General features: G+C 38.6%; 1 protein-coding gene across 1 annotated transcript in view; it reads left to right on the plus strand.

Moving 5' to 3' along the window:
• The window catches only part of HSD17B12 (hydroxysteroid 17-beta dehydrogenase 12), an 83423-nt gene extending 71480 nt beyond the window's left edge, over window positions 1–11943 (plus strand). Inside the window, 4 exon segments of the mRNA XM_030948774.1 lie at window positions 49–130; window positions 3488–3553; window positions 9939–10088; window positions 10243–11943. Of these exon segments, the coding sequence (XP_030804634.1) occupies window positions 49–130; window positions 3488–3553; window positions 9939–10088; window positions 10243–10347 (403 nt within the window). The 3' untranslated portion in view covers window positions 10348–11943.
• The last annotated feature ends 816 nt before the right edge of the window (window positions 11944–12759 follow it).

Here is a 12759-nt window from a genome sequence, read left to right on the forward strand (position 1 = left end):
AAAGATGTTTCCTTTATTTCATGATAATATATCTTGGCTTCCTTTCAGATCAAAAGGGATAATTCTGAATATCGCATCAGCTTCAGGGATGTGTCCAACTCCACTGCTGACTCTTTACTCTGCAACCAAGGTAAGTGTTCCTTTCCACACTGAAATCAAGTGTCAAACATAAGGCAACACTCACAGGAATAAATGTTTTGGTGTCCATCTAGTGGTGCTTTCATGAACTAAAAGTACAGAGTCTCTCTTGAGTTTTTTCCAATAGCGGAAGCTGGAAGGTTGAAAGAAAACTGAGTGCAAGGGTTTACTGGCATAGAAATGACTATTTTATGTATTTCCTCATGTATTCCATTTTTAAATGGAAAAGGATAGTAGTGTACCAAGCAAGCTTAGTGCAAAGCTGAGAAAGGACATTGACTAAGTTTAACACGCTTTCTTGTTTTGGTTTTGAAGTATCTTTCCCCTAAATTCTGTGATGATTCTATGATCTACGTTTCATCTTAAGTTCATCTACTCTGATTTCTCTTTGTGTCTCTGGGACAGTTTCATCTTTTTGCAGCTGGTCTTATGTTTTTTTTTCCCAAAGATCATTTCAGGGGATTCTAAAATGTTGCCCTAAAATATCTCCAGTGAATGCTGTAAAGACAGAATGTGGGTACCCAGCATGGAACTGAGGCATATGTGATAAAACAGAATGCAAGAGACATTTACACTGGCATTAAAGCAGTATGGCACTATAGCTTTTTCAGGCATACCTGGTAATTACCTTGAATATTTCAAGCATCTCAGAGTCTAAGCAGAACCTTGACAGGATGAAGAAACCTTCAGTAGTGTCATTCATGTCAGAACAGACATACATTTCCTCTAGATTCTCAGTAACATCTTCATATTCCCAGAAGGGAGTTGATGCACACTATTTTATTCATACTAAAGGAGGGCATATATTTAAGTTTAGAAGCCTGAAGTAGCTTTAGGTGATAAAATTTCCTCTTGAAGTAGCTGTTTCCTGAGAGGACAGTTTTTTGTTTTAATACAAATGGTCACTTTGTTGTGGCAGTGCTTTCAGCTTTATGGAATCAATTGAGCTGCTGATTTTAGTGATAATATATCTTACACTGCTTTGGTAAGTCTTTTTTTTTCAACAAGAATCTGAAATATTTCTTCCCTTCCCCTTAAAAAACTAAGTTACAGGTGGAATAATCTGCCTATTCTCAGCACTGCCCATCTTCTCCTACAGCAAGATTAGTAAGCATGAAAGTGACTCCCCTAATGTAGCTATAGAAAGACTGTATCTGCAGTTTCTATTTTTTTTTCCCCTCATCTATTTCAAGGGGATTTAAAGCATAATACCCTTCAGGTGTAAGTCAATGACTTTGACTAATTATCAGGAACAAATGCAGTCTTTAACCTTCCTGTGGAGAATTCCCTAGTTTACAATGGAATGAGACTCTTTTAAAGGAATCATAGTGCTATATTTTGACAGGTTTATCTACCTGTGTTAATGCTAATGAGAAGTGAAATATGATTATATAATTTCCCACCTCACCCCCATGCCTCTACTGTTTGGATTTGTTATTAGATATTTGGATATCCAAGGAGAAGAAATTTTCCAACATGCAATGCTTATCTGCTTATTCAGGGAATGTTTACTTAAAAAGCATTCTTAAGACTTCAGGTTCAAGGTTGTTGGGGGACTTGATCTTGAGGAGGTAAAAAACCCAACTTGTCTTGAAATAAATTCTTCAAGAAGAAAAACTCCAAAGCTTATTTGTATACTGGAAATTGCTTTCTCGTCTCATGTAAAATGAACATTTTCCTTATAGCAAGCTCTTTGCAACCAGTAGAGAAGTCTTTTGTACTTCGTCTCCATATCTGGAGCAGTAGCTAACATCAGGACTTTTGTCATGGAGGAATAGTTAGAAATCTGAATGATCAAAGCACTTTCATTAACATAATACAGTTCTTTTTAATAGATTATCAGTATACTCTGTGCAGGTATTACACATGCACCTGACTGCTGTGTTCAGAAACTGCACCAAACCATTTGGCATGTCCATGCAGGTACCTTACTGTTCAAGAGGATGGTCAGAGGATTCATTTCAATAGCTGCTGCTAGGCCACACTTCCAGTCTTGTTCATGTTGAGTACAGAATTTTGTTATGAACTTATACTCAGGGGGGAGGGCGAAAGAAAGAACAGCTGAACAGCAGATAAGCTTTTTATGGTTTAAGGAGCCTCCTGCTAGCTTATACATGCAACTTGAAGAAGAAGAGTAAAAGGACCTACCTGTTATACAGCAAAATCCAGTTTTATTTCAGATCTTCCAAGTATGCTCAGAAGAGTGTCTTTAGAAATAGTCCAGTAGTGTGGGAGTGTTTCCGTTGCTTCTTGTATAGGCTGAATTCAGTGGGATGGCCTGTGTAGGAAAAACATTGGCCACTGCCAACTTTAGGTGCTGGCTTCAGTTAGGACTTGTGTTAAACCACTGGGGACATGATGACCAAAGGAAAACTGTAAAGGAGGTGCAGTACTAGAGCTTTGCTGCTTGGTTTGAATCTGGTGTGAAGCAACTGCTTCTTAAATAGTTGAACTAATTTGCTTAGTATTTATTTTAGCTTCAAGCATGGATGGGATGGTTTAGCTCATTCAGTTGAAGGTACTCCATTCATCCTACTTGGCTGTATCACTTCTCTAAAACAAGAAACCATAGCAGAACCTGGTATTTTGTCTCATTGGACAACAGGGTAGGGTGGAAATGTGGTTTAGAAGAATTTGGGAAGTGGGAATCTGTGCGGGTTTGAACTGCTCAGTAGCCTTTGATTCTTAGGTCAGTATTCCCTGGCAGGGTTAAGGAGGTGGCTGTATCAGCTTTGAGAGCATCTTGAAGGAAGGTGCTACCATCCACCTTTTTAGCTCTTCATCCACCTTTTAAGAACTTCTTTCTTTGAACTTTCAGATTTGCAAGTTTTTCTAAAACTTCCAGAAGTGTGGAAGAGAATCTGTGGAGGTGGACTTGAGGATTAGGAAGAAGTGTCACCATAGGGTGGCATTTTTTGGAAGTGTAAAGGCAGAAGACTAAGTGTTTAAACACTATGTTCTAAAAGCCATGCACAAGAGGAACCCAATTAAATCACTCTTAAAAATATCCAAGAAGATGACATAAAGTAGTGAACAATGTGAACATGAAGTTGTCTTTTCCTCTTTTAACTAGGCTTTATTTAACAAATTTAGTTCCTTTTCCTTCTAAATTAAAAAGGGGTTTATTTGTTTAGATTGAGCCTTACTTCTGTAAAAATACTTCATAAGCATAGAGTTTCTATTTGAATGGCATTGCTTTTGTATGCAAAGTTTCATTGAAAACCTAGGGTTTTCACTCTGAAAACAGGAACTCCAAATAGTAACTCAAATACTCTTACACAAAACTGTTAAACTAGAATTTCCATTGTAACATGTCACGTGCTGCATGTTTCCCTTCTTCCCTCTGCAGGCTTTTGTGGATTACTTCTCCAGAGGCCTCGATGCAGAATACAAGAGCAAGGGCATCATTGTGCAGGTGAGTAGCTTGTTTCATTTAAGTGTGGTTACCACAGCAACATTGGTGTCTTGGCAACAAAAAGGAATCAGCATATTCTCTTATTCATGAATGTGTGACACAGATTAAGGATAAGGATTTCCCTTGATCCCATTAGCAGCTTTCTTAAATTACTCTGAAACCATGGGTCTTGAAGCAACAAAAGACATGGTTTGATTTTGTGTGGTTTTAGCTGATGGTGCTAATTGAACCCTTATGGATAAAGTATTCCATAAAACTGTGCACAGTGCTGTAGAATACATCTTTATGAAGCTTCATCTTCTGGAATACACTTGTGGAATGCATTTGTACAGGCATTCCATGGATAACAGCTCTAAACTGGAATAGTAGAATCCCTGCAATGTCAATGAATCAACTGCTAATCTAAGCATAGTTGAAGAATGAACAAAAACCTCAAAGAGCCTTCATGTGTAACTGACCGATTTAATTTTCTGTATTGCTAAGGAATCTTGCTTCATAGCCCTCCTTGCCCCCTCCCCATTTGTTTACCTTCCTCGATTTTAATTATTTTTGGCGTGGCAAAAAGCAAACCAAGCCAGTTTCTCACAGCTTTGTAGGATTTTGCTTCAATATCACTTCTCACATACTCTTAATGTTTGTTCCAAAGCTGGAATTTCCAGCTTTGATCACAAACAGTGAACCTTCCATTGTTGATTAAACCTCTCCAGAGCAAAAATCAGTTTAATAAAGGTGGTATGAGATCTTACCTGCACTGTGAAGACAATGGTATCTCTTTTTGAAGTTCAGTTAGGGATCTTGCAAACAGGGTTACCTATGTCCATGCCTCTCATTTCTCTGTTCTGTGTGGTGGTTCCTAAATCCATTTGAACTTCAAAGGCTTTATGAAAGGTAAAGCACAAAGTTGCCTGCTTTAAATGTCCAATCTTCATACAAAAGAGCACAAGTCTTATTACTGGGTAATACTATAGGGAAGTTGTTACCAGATTAAGGCTATGTTACCTTTCTGATGTGCTAGATTATTTTTTCCTTTTAAGTATATTTAGCAAAACAAGAACTTCTCACCATAAAATGTCCTGTTGCATTTCCTGAGAATGGAGTGCATTAAGAAAAAAGACATTTTTTGGGTGAGCTATTTCCATGTAGTCACCAGCCTTTTAGTGGGAACCTCTTGTAAACCTAGACTTAAACTTGTTATTAAATAAAGCTTCACTTCTCCCCTGGGTGCTTGATTCTGTGCCCTAGCACTCTGAGATGTACAGCCAAACCAGTGTGCAGCAATGGAGGATGCATGAAAAAGGTAATATTCTGAACAGGCCCAGGTCATTTTGTGTGCTCTCAATTCTGAAGTGGATTTAGCTGGAATAACTTTCAGTGTTTCATGTCTTCTTGTTACTTTCTCTTCTCACAGCTCCAAATTGTCCTGCAATGGGTCAATGTTTACCACATGGCAAGTTCCTTACAGCTTTCTCACCACTTCTGCCCTGCTTGATTACATCTACCTCCTCAGTGTCTTTCAAATTGTATTACTAGCAGATTTAGCTCCATTATCAGACAGCTGTTCTTCAATAATTTTCATCTACATGCAATGTAGCCCTCAGTCTGTGACATCACAGTCTTAAAATGAGGCTCAAAGAACTGATAAAGTATTGCCCTTTCCTACATCAATAGTATCAAGTCTTCTGGGTGGGCTTCCTTCCTGCTGAAGTCTGTCTACAAGCTGAGCCATAGGCCCCTTCAACACACAGCTTCACTGGCAATAAAGATGGTGTGAATTTTTGGGGGCCTCTGTTGTGGTACCATATCCAACCTCTGTTTTCTGGTGTTTTCTTAGGCATAGCTGCTCATAAGTTACTTCAGTGTGAGGGTGCTTAGGGACAGATGCTGGCAGGAGAAGGAAGTGTTACATCCTTGGGATGTGTTGTTTCTATGTGCAGCCTTCTCCTCCTCCCCAGATTTTGTCTATATAGTACTCTTAGCAGTTTGAGAGGAGAATGAAGGGGGAGCAAGAACTGTTTGTTGATGACTATGGAGGAGTACCTGTTGACACTGTAAAGGTAAATACCTCAGTAACTCAGGATTGGATAAAGGCATTAAGCACAATATGAATGTACGTAGTGTAGGAAAGGTTTTCTAGCTTTTGGGTATAGAAAAGCTAGGAAAAGGGTTTTTGATGTCTTACATTTTTAGAATTACAAACAAATAAAGAATTTAATCTAATTTTCTGTACCTACAGTTATATTTTCCTGTACAAAGCTTTACAGGTTGTGGTAAACTGTCTTTTTGTGACTCTGGTGTTGGCTTAGGATGCTGAATTCCTGACAGCACTGGTTTTTATCCCTTAAATGTAGACAGTGAATTGCCATTGAGTTATGTGGGTCTGATTATCAATAGCTGTCACAGCTTCAATTTGTTATGCTAATTTTTTTGGAGGTCCATGTCCTTGTCTTCTTGTTTTAGCCTAAGTCACTATAAGCCACTCATGAATATTACAAGTACCTTCCTGTGAAGACTAGCTGACTTATCTCCTTCAATGCCTAAGGAAGATTGCATCCCTCTTAGAGTTTTTTGAAGTACATCTCTATAACCTTCAGAAGCATTACACTTTTAATTCCAGACTTGCCCTTCCAGCTAGATCATTGTCATTGAAACCAGTTAACTTCTGCCATGCGATACCTGCAGAGTACCACTGTGTGAAAAGCAGAAACAAAGTGCTGGAGGGATTTTATCAGTTTCCTCGTATCAGCCTCAAGTATGTGTCTTGCTCAAGTGGATTACCATTTGTGGAAGCTTAGTTTTGATAGTGCTTTTGTTGCAGTGTAGCCATCTTTGGATTAAAAATATACTCTTCTGGCTGATAGGTCTGCTTAATTTTTCAGAAGCAGCGCAGTAATAGCATAGGTTAAAACTTAGTGTGTGTTTACATGGGGAAAAGAGGCAAAAGAAAAGAAACAAGGAAGGAGGTGACAATGACTTTTCTGAAGACTTTTGGAAAGATCTCCCCTTGAAAGATTTCTGCAGATTTATGAAATTTTTGCTCTTCTAATATGTCTAGAAATATTGCTTGGTTCTTTGACCCTTTCTTTTATTCTCATTTTAAACTTCAGATAGTTATTGGCATTGTCCCTCTGTACTTCATTACTATGCATAGCAAAAGTATAGTGGTAGAAACTTGCACTATCTGTTTTCTTTCATTGTATTCACTACATAAAATACCAGACCAGAAAATCATGAAAATGGTCATTTAAAAGGATTACCGGAAAGTTTCCTACCCTGACCTCCTGCTCTCCCAGCAGCTGGATTGCCTAGCAATTAACAGTGGGATTGCTGCTGGCACTAGGTCATGGGCTAATTGTGGCTTTATGCAGCCAAATCTTGGAAACATTCAAGGGCAGGGGTGCTGTGAGCTCTCTGGACAGTCTGTTTGAATTTTATATTGCTCTCTTAGTGAAAAGGCTTTCTCCCTAATGTCCAGTCTGACTGTCTACAGCCAAAATTGACAGTTGTCCCTCTTGTCATTTGATCAGGCATTACCAAGAGGAGTTTGGCTCTTATCTTCATAACTACCATTGAAATAATTTTAGGTAAGATGTCACTACCAGCTTCTTTTTCACAACACTGAACAGGCCCGGCTCTATCTCCAGGTATTCACAAAAGTGTGCTGTCACCAAAGTGATGTCTACTGGCATTACCTTCCTTCCTTCAAAAACATTTTTGCTTTGCTGTTTAGCTTTCTATACAGATCAGCTTTGGTTGATGTAGCTCTTCTGTTTCCCTTTTATGTTCCGCTCTCTTCTTTTTCCCACATTGGAAAGGGAAGGAAACTTATTTGGCAACACCAGAGAGTTCAGGTCTTTTTACTTTTTTAAAAGTAAGGTAAAAAAAGGTGATAAAATTGTGTAAAAACTGTTCTGACTTTGGAGGACTTATGACTTAATTATTCAGGTCTTGAGATCTGACTTCTTACATCTAAATAATATTCAAGAACCCAATTTTGAGTGTGAGCCAATTTTAATACACATCAGAGCTGTAAGCAGTAGCAAATGTTTTAAGTGAGCAAGACACATTGTACTGACATAAGCTACTTTTAAGGCATATTTTGAAACTATAGTGCAGGCTAAGCTTTCCTTGAATAAGGAGAGTTTGCCCAGGTAGTGTGGGTTACATCTGTCTGAATGTAAAATGCTGAAAGGCTTGAAGGAGTGATTTTTTAAAAATCTGTTATGTCTGTTTTAGATACAGTTCATGAATCTCTGAATTCCTTGTGGGAAGGAAGAATGGGAGAAAACTAAATAGATTCAGCAAGTCTCTTGATATCTCTTAAAATAAGGTCCAGTTATAACAAAGGTGGTAAATCTAATCTATCTGAAATTGAGTACCTGGCTTTTTGTTTTCTGAAGTGCATCTGGGAGAAGAAAAAGGTTGGAGTGTAACCCCATGTTTGTATGTGCCTTGAAGTCTGTGGATCAATCCAGTAGTGCTACCATATGCTTGCTTTTTCAAGTATCCTCATGCACAATTGTTTGCCCCTTCATGCTATCCAGTGGTGTAACTGGGTAATGCAGTTCACTTCTGAAGTTTTGAGTAGAGAAAGAGAATAGATCATGTCTATTGCACCTTTCTTGGTGGGGATGTTGTAGAAATAATTTGGTGGTGAATAAGAAGCTTAAAATTTTAACTTTTAAAAATATTTAAAAATAATAACTATTAAAAATATTTTTCAGATTGCATTTCTAAAATGCAATCTGCAAAATAGATGCAGTTCACATTCTGGAGCTGAAATGAGATACCTATGCTGCTATGGTAGCAGAATGAGCAGTTTTCTTATCCAAGCATTTGTAGCTTTTGGTGACTTCAAAGGCAGTGGTAGCTGCTTTCGCTCCTGAAGTTTAGGTCTCCATGTTTTTCCTTTCCATTTGAAAGTGAACTCATGTAGTATATATTATTGAAAGTCCTATTTATAGACAGAAGGACGCAGTTTTTATGTTCTCAGGTGAAGGAATGAGCAGACATAGTAATGTTTCCTGTTTGTGGTAGTAAAGTTTCTGTTGAAATCTGTACAGCTATGGCATGGATACACACTCAGTGAGAACTGAAGGGGTCCTTTCCCTGCTGTGCTGCTGAGAGCAACAGCAGATATTTCTGAGTTCAGGCATGTGTGGTTGTTCTTTAAGAGACTAACAGCAGGTTTACAAACTGTAATTTACCCAAATAGACTCTTCTTAGAGATGGTATTCTCATTTGGAGATGAATTAGCAGAAATGGACACGCTCTCAGGCACTTGCTGTTAAGGTATGGCAGTGGGAGCACTCATAGATGGGCAGCAGTAGATGGATATATTGAATCACTGCTAGAGCTACTGACAGTGTCTTAGGAGGTCCTTGTCAAAGTGGTGATGAAGTTCCAACTTTTCTAGGTGTGTTGAGGTATGGTATGTTTAATATCTGTTTCAGAGCTGTAGACCAGGGCTTTTTTGATTACTTTTTTAGAGGCAAAAATTGAGGACAAGTTGAAAGCATTGTCAAAACCATTGGAGGAAAGAATATTGCTTCCTACTGTACATGTGCATTTCCCTTCCTTGTCCAGCAGCATGAGGTTGGGATAAGTGCAGTGAGGTTTTGTATCCTGCAGGTCTATCTTGCCCTACCATGGACATGCCTTTGTTCTATCAGCATCCCTCCATCAACATATATCTATGCTGCTTCCTCTTGTTCCTCCACTACAGACAATTCTGAGACCTAGCATCACTTTTCTGTCTTGCTTCCAAACATGTCTCTAAAAGCTCATTAACTGTCCTCTGTTTCTGGATCCTTCCTTCTGTCCTTTCACTCTGGTACTAATACTCTCCTCTGTCCTCTAAGCCCTGCTGTGGAGCTGCAACTTCCATGTTTCAAGTCTCTGGACATTCTTTTCTCCTTCCTCCTCTTGCCTTTGTACAGGTTCCAAACTGAGGAGCTTTTGCTGTGAAATTTCCTGTCTTGGGTTCTGCAGCTCCTTCCCAAGCAAATGTTGGGGGGTTACTACAGAGAAACAACAGTACAGCATTTTCTATTGAACAACTGGAATGAAGTTTTGTACTTAAAAGGCAAATTGTAAGAATGGCTTTTAAACCCTACACTTGCAAGAGTGTTTTTTCTAGGGCTCCAGCTGGTGATGTTGACTGTCACGAGACAACTGAACTATGTCCAAATATGACCCATGTGTTATCTAATTAAAAAGTTCTTGATCTTATATGGGGATCCCATTGTGATCTTAGAACTGAAAATAAGGCTGGCTTAAGCTTAAGCTAGAATTCAGTGTACAGATTATCTGATTTCCAGTTACAGTTATGGATTTGTAAGTTATCTTGAAAGCATTCCCTGCTTAACATGAGTTTTCCTGTGTGCAGAGTGTTCTACCATATTATGTGGCAACAAAAATGTCCAAAATCCGCAAGCCAACCCTCGATAAGCCCAGTCCTGAAAGGTATGTCAGAGCTGCCTTGGGCACAGTGGGCCTCCAGTCCCAGACCAATGGGTACCTACCTCATGCACTCATGGTAAGTCACCTTGAAAATGTGAGGATCTGAAATGTCCTTTGTGTTTATTATGGAAAAAAGAGTAATTAATACAGGTTACAAAATGCTGAGACCTCGCCCCCTTCTTTTATTTTAATTGGGTTTGTTTTCTTGTTTTGTTTTTTTTTTTTTTTAGGGATGGGTCATCTCTCTTCTACCTACATCTACTGCCATTAACTTGATAATGAAAACAAACAAACAAATACGGGCTCGTTATTTTAAAAAAATGAAGGAGAAGTAAGTGGGAAGCAACTTGATCTTGGGAACCTGGGACTCCTGCAAGTTCCACACCATGCTGCAACATCAAGTAGACCTAATGTTTTAAACATCTCCAATCATAGGTGTGCTTTCTAACAAGAGAACAGTCTTGTTTTGAGGATACAGATGAAACAAGACTGTTGACTTCTAATATGATTGAAAAATAGGCTTTATTTGTTTATAGCTATTATGAGGGGGGAAGTGCTTTGAACTAAAATTGCATTGTGCTTTATGAAATACTTTCATGGACTTGATCAGACATCACGCTCTTGAGGAACATCTTGGTTATATAGTGTCCATCATATCTATTCTTGTGCTCATGGGTGAAGGGCAGAAAAAGAGTAGTTCTCATATATTCCCGGGCAGGTGGGCAAGAGAGGAAAGGGAGCATAATTATTTTAATAGGTAACCTAGTACTATTTCCAGAATATTGACCTCTTGAAGCTCAGGTTTTGGATACTTGCAAGGATTCTGCACTATCAGTCAGCTTATGAGTGCTCCCCTGCTTACATGGTCCAGTGTGATTTTTTTGGTTATGAACTTGAGGGAAATGGGCCAAAACCAGAAATAAGTGTAATAACTCATCTATAAATAGATACATAAAGTAACACTGCAAAAAGCATTTGAAATCTTGGGTCTTGACTATGGATTCTAACTTTTCAGTAATATGTAATCTTCATGATTTGTAATAACATTTTTAAAAGTTCAGTGCCTGCTCTTTGTAATAGGTGGTGATAACACAATGTAGATAAATGTCACAAGTTACATGTTACATGCTGGTTGCTATGTAAAAGAGTATGGGTACTTTAAATGCAGAGCTTGAAATGAGTTACTCTCCTTGTTAGCAACGGTGGTTTAAATTCTTTTTCAAGTTTTGTATCAGTCTGTCTTTCTGGTGAGGTCTTTTGAAATATGACTCCTGAATATTTCGATGGCTTTAAAAATGAGAACCAGGAAATGTCTTAAAAGAGTAGAACAATTTTAATTTAATTGCATTAAAATTAACTGATTTTTTTCATGGTTCTGTTCCAAAGTGGAATGTTCCTATAAGGCTCAAGTTACCTAACTCCTGGACACAGGGATCAGAGTACATGAGAAGTCTGCACTGCTGTTGTCTGTATTTACCTACTCTTTATTAAAGATTTTGGTCTCTAACATCCCTTTTTATAAACATAAAATGTATAAAACTTGCAAGGCAAATGAAATTGCAAGCAGCTACCAGTGTTTTCTGTGGTGACTTCCTATGGTTAAAGAGGGGAGGTTTTTTTCTGTCCTTCAAAGAATAATTTCAAGCTCTGATTTTGAAGTAAGATGTGTTGCACTGAGACATGATTTGGGGCTAACATTTCTGTACATTGAAAAAACCTGAATACCGATGCAATGGTGCTGATCAAATCTGAGATGCAGATCCTATCCCATAGTTTTCTTAATTTTTTGGAACAGGGATGGTGAAGTTGGTGGTATTAGTTCTCTACGGGCACGTGATTTGGTTTGCTCTGGATCTGATGTGAAAGCATTGGACTAAAAAATCTGTATGTTTTTGACTTTGTAAAACAAATAAAACGGAAATTACTCTTGAGTATTTGTGTTAAGTTTTTCTTATAAAAATGTTTGCAGGTACATTCAAGTGTCTGATTGTCCTTTATTGTAAGTAATAACAATGCAGATTACTCTACTTTTACATGCCAAAACCAATGCTTATATTAATTTGTTTTCCTGGCTGTCATCTACCCCCTATCAGGGGGGCTTTAGGCACAGCATCTCTGGCAGTTAAGGTTGGTGACTCTCCTGCTCTCCTCTGCACTGACTCTCACCTTGAATACTTTCTGTGCAGTTTTGAGTGCCACAATGTAAGATACAAAGCTATTGAAGAGTGTCCAGAGGATGACTGTGAAGATGATGAAGGGCCTGGAGGAGAAGCCTTGTGAAGAGCAGTTTGAGGTGACTTGGTTTGTTCAGCCTGGAGGAAACTGACAGATCTCATTGTGGCCTTCCTCACAAGGGGAGGTGGAGTGGCAGACACTGATCTGTGGAACTAGGGGAACAGCATGAAGCTGAGGCAGGAGAGGTTTGGGCTGGATGCTAAGAAAAGGTTCTTCACCCCAAGGTTGTTTGGGCACTGGAACAAGCTCCCCAGGAAAGTAATCAGGGCACCAAGCCTGACAGAGTTCAGAAGTGTTTGGCCAACACTCTCAAAAAGCACATGGTGTGATTTTTGGAGCTGCCCTGTGCAAGGCCAGTAGCTGAACTTAAGATGATCTTTGTGGATCCCTTCCAATTCAGGATATTCTATGATTTTGCAGTGCTGATAATTTAAATAAGCAGAATACAAATTTTATTAGAACTGTTAAGCTATTAAAAACCATTTATTTCTAGTTAAAAATTTTCTAACTAC

This window comes from Camarhynchus parvulus, chromosome 5, assembly GCF_901933205.1.
Source record: "Camarhynchus parvulus chromosome 5, STF_HiC, whole genome shotgun sequence".
Classification (NCBI taxonomy): Eukaryota; Metazoa; Chordata; class Aves; order Passeriformes; family Thraupidae; genus Camarhynchus; species Camarhynchus parvulus.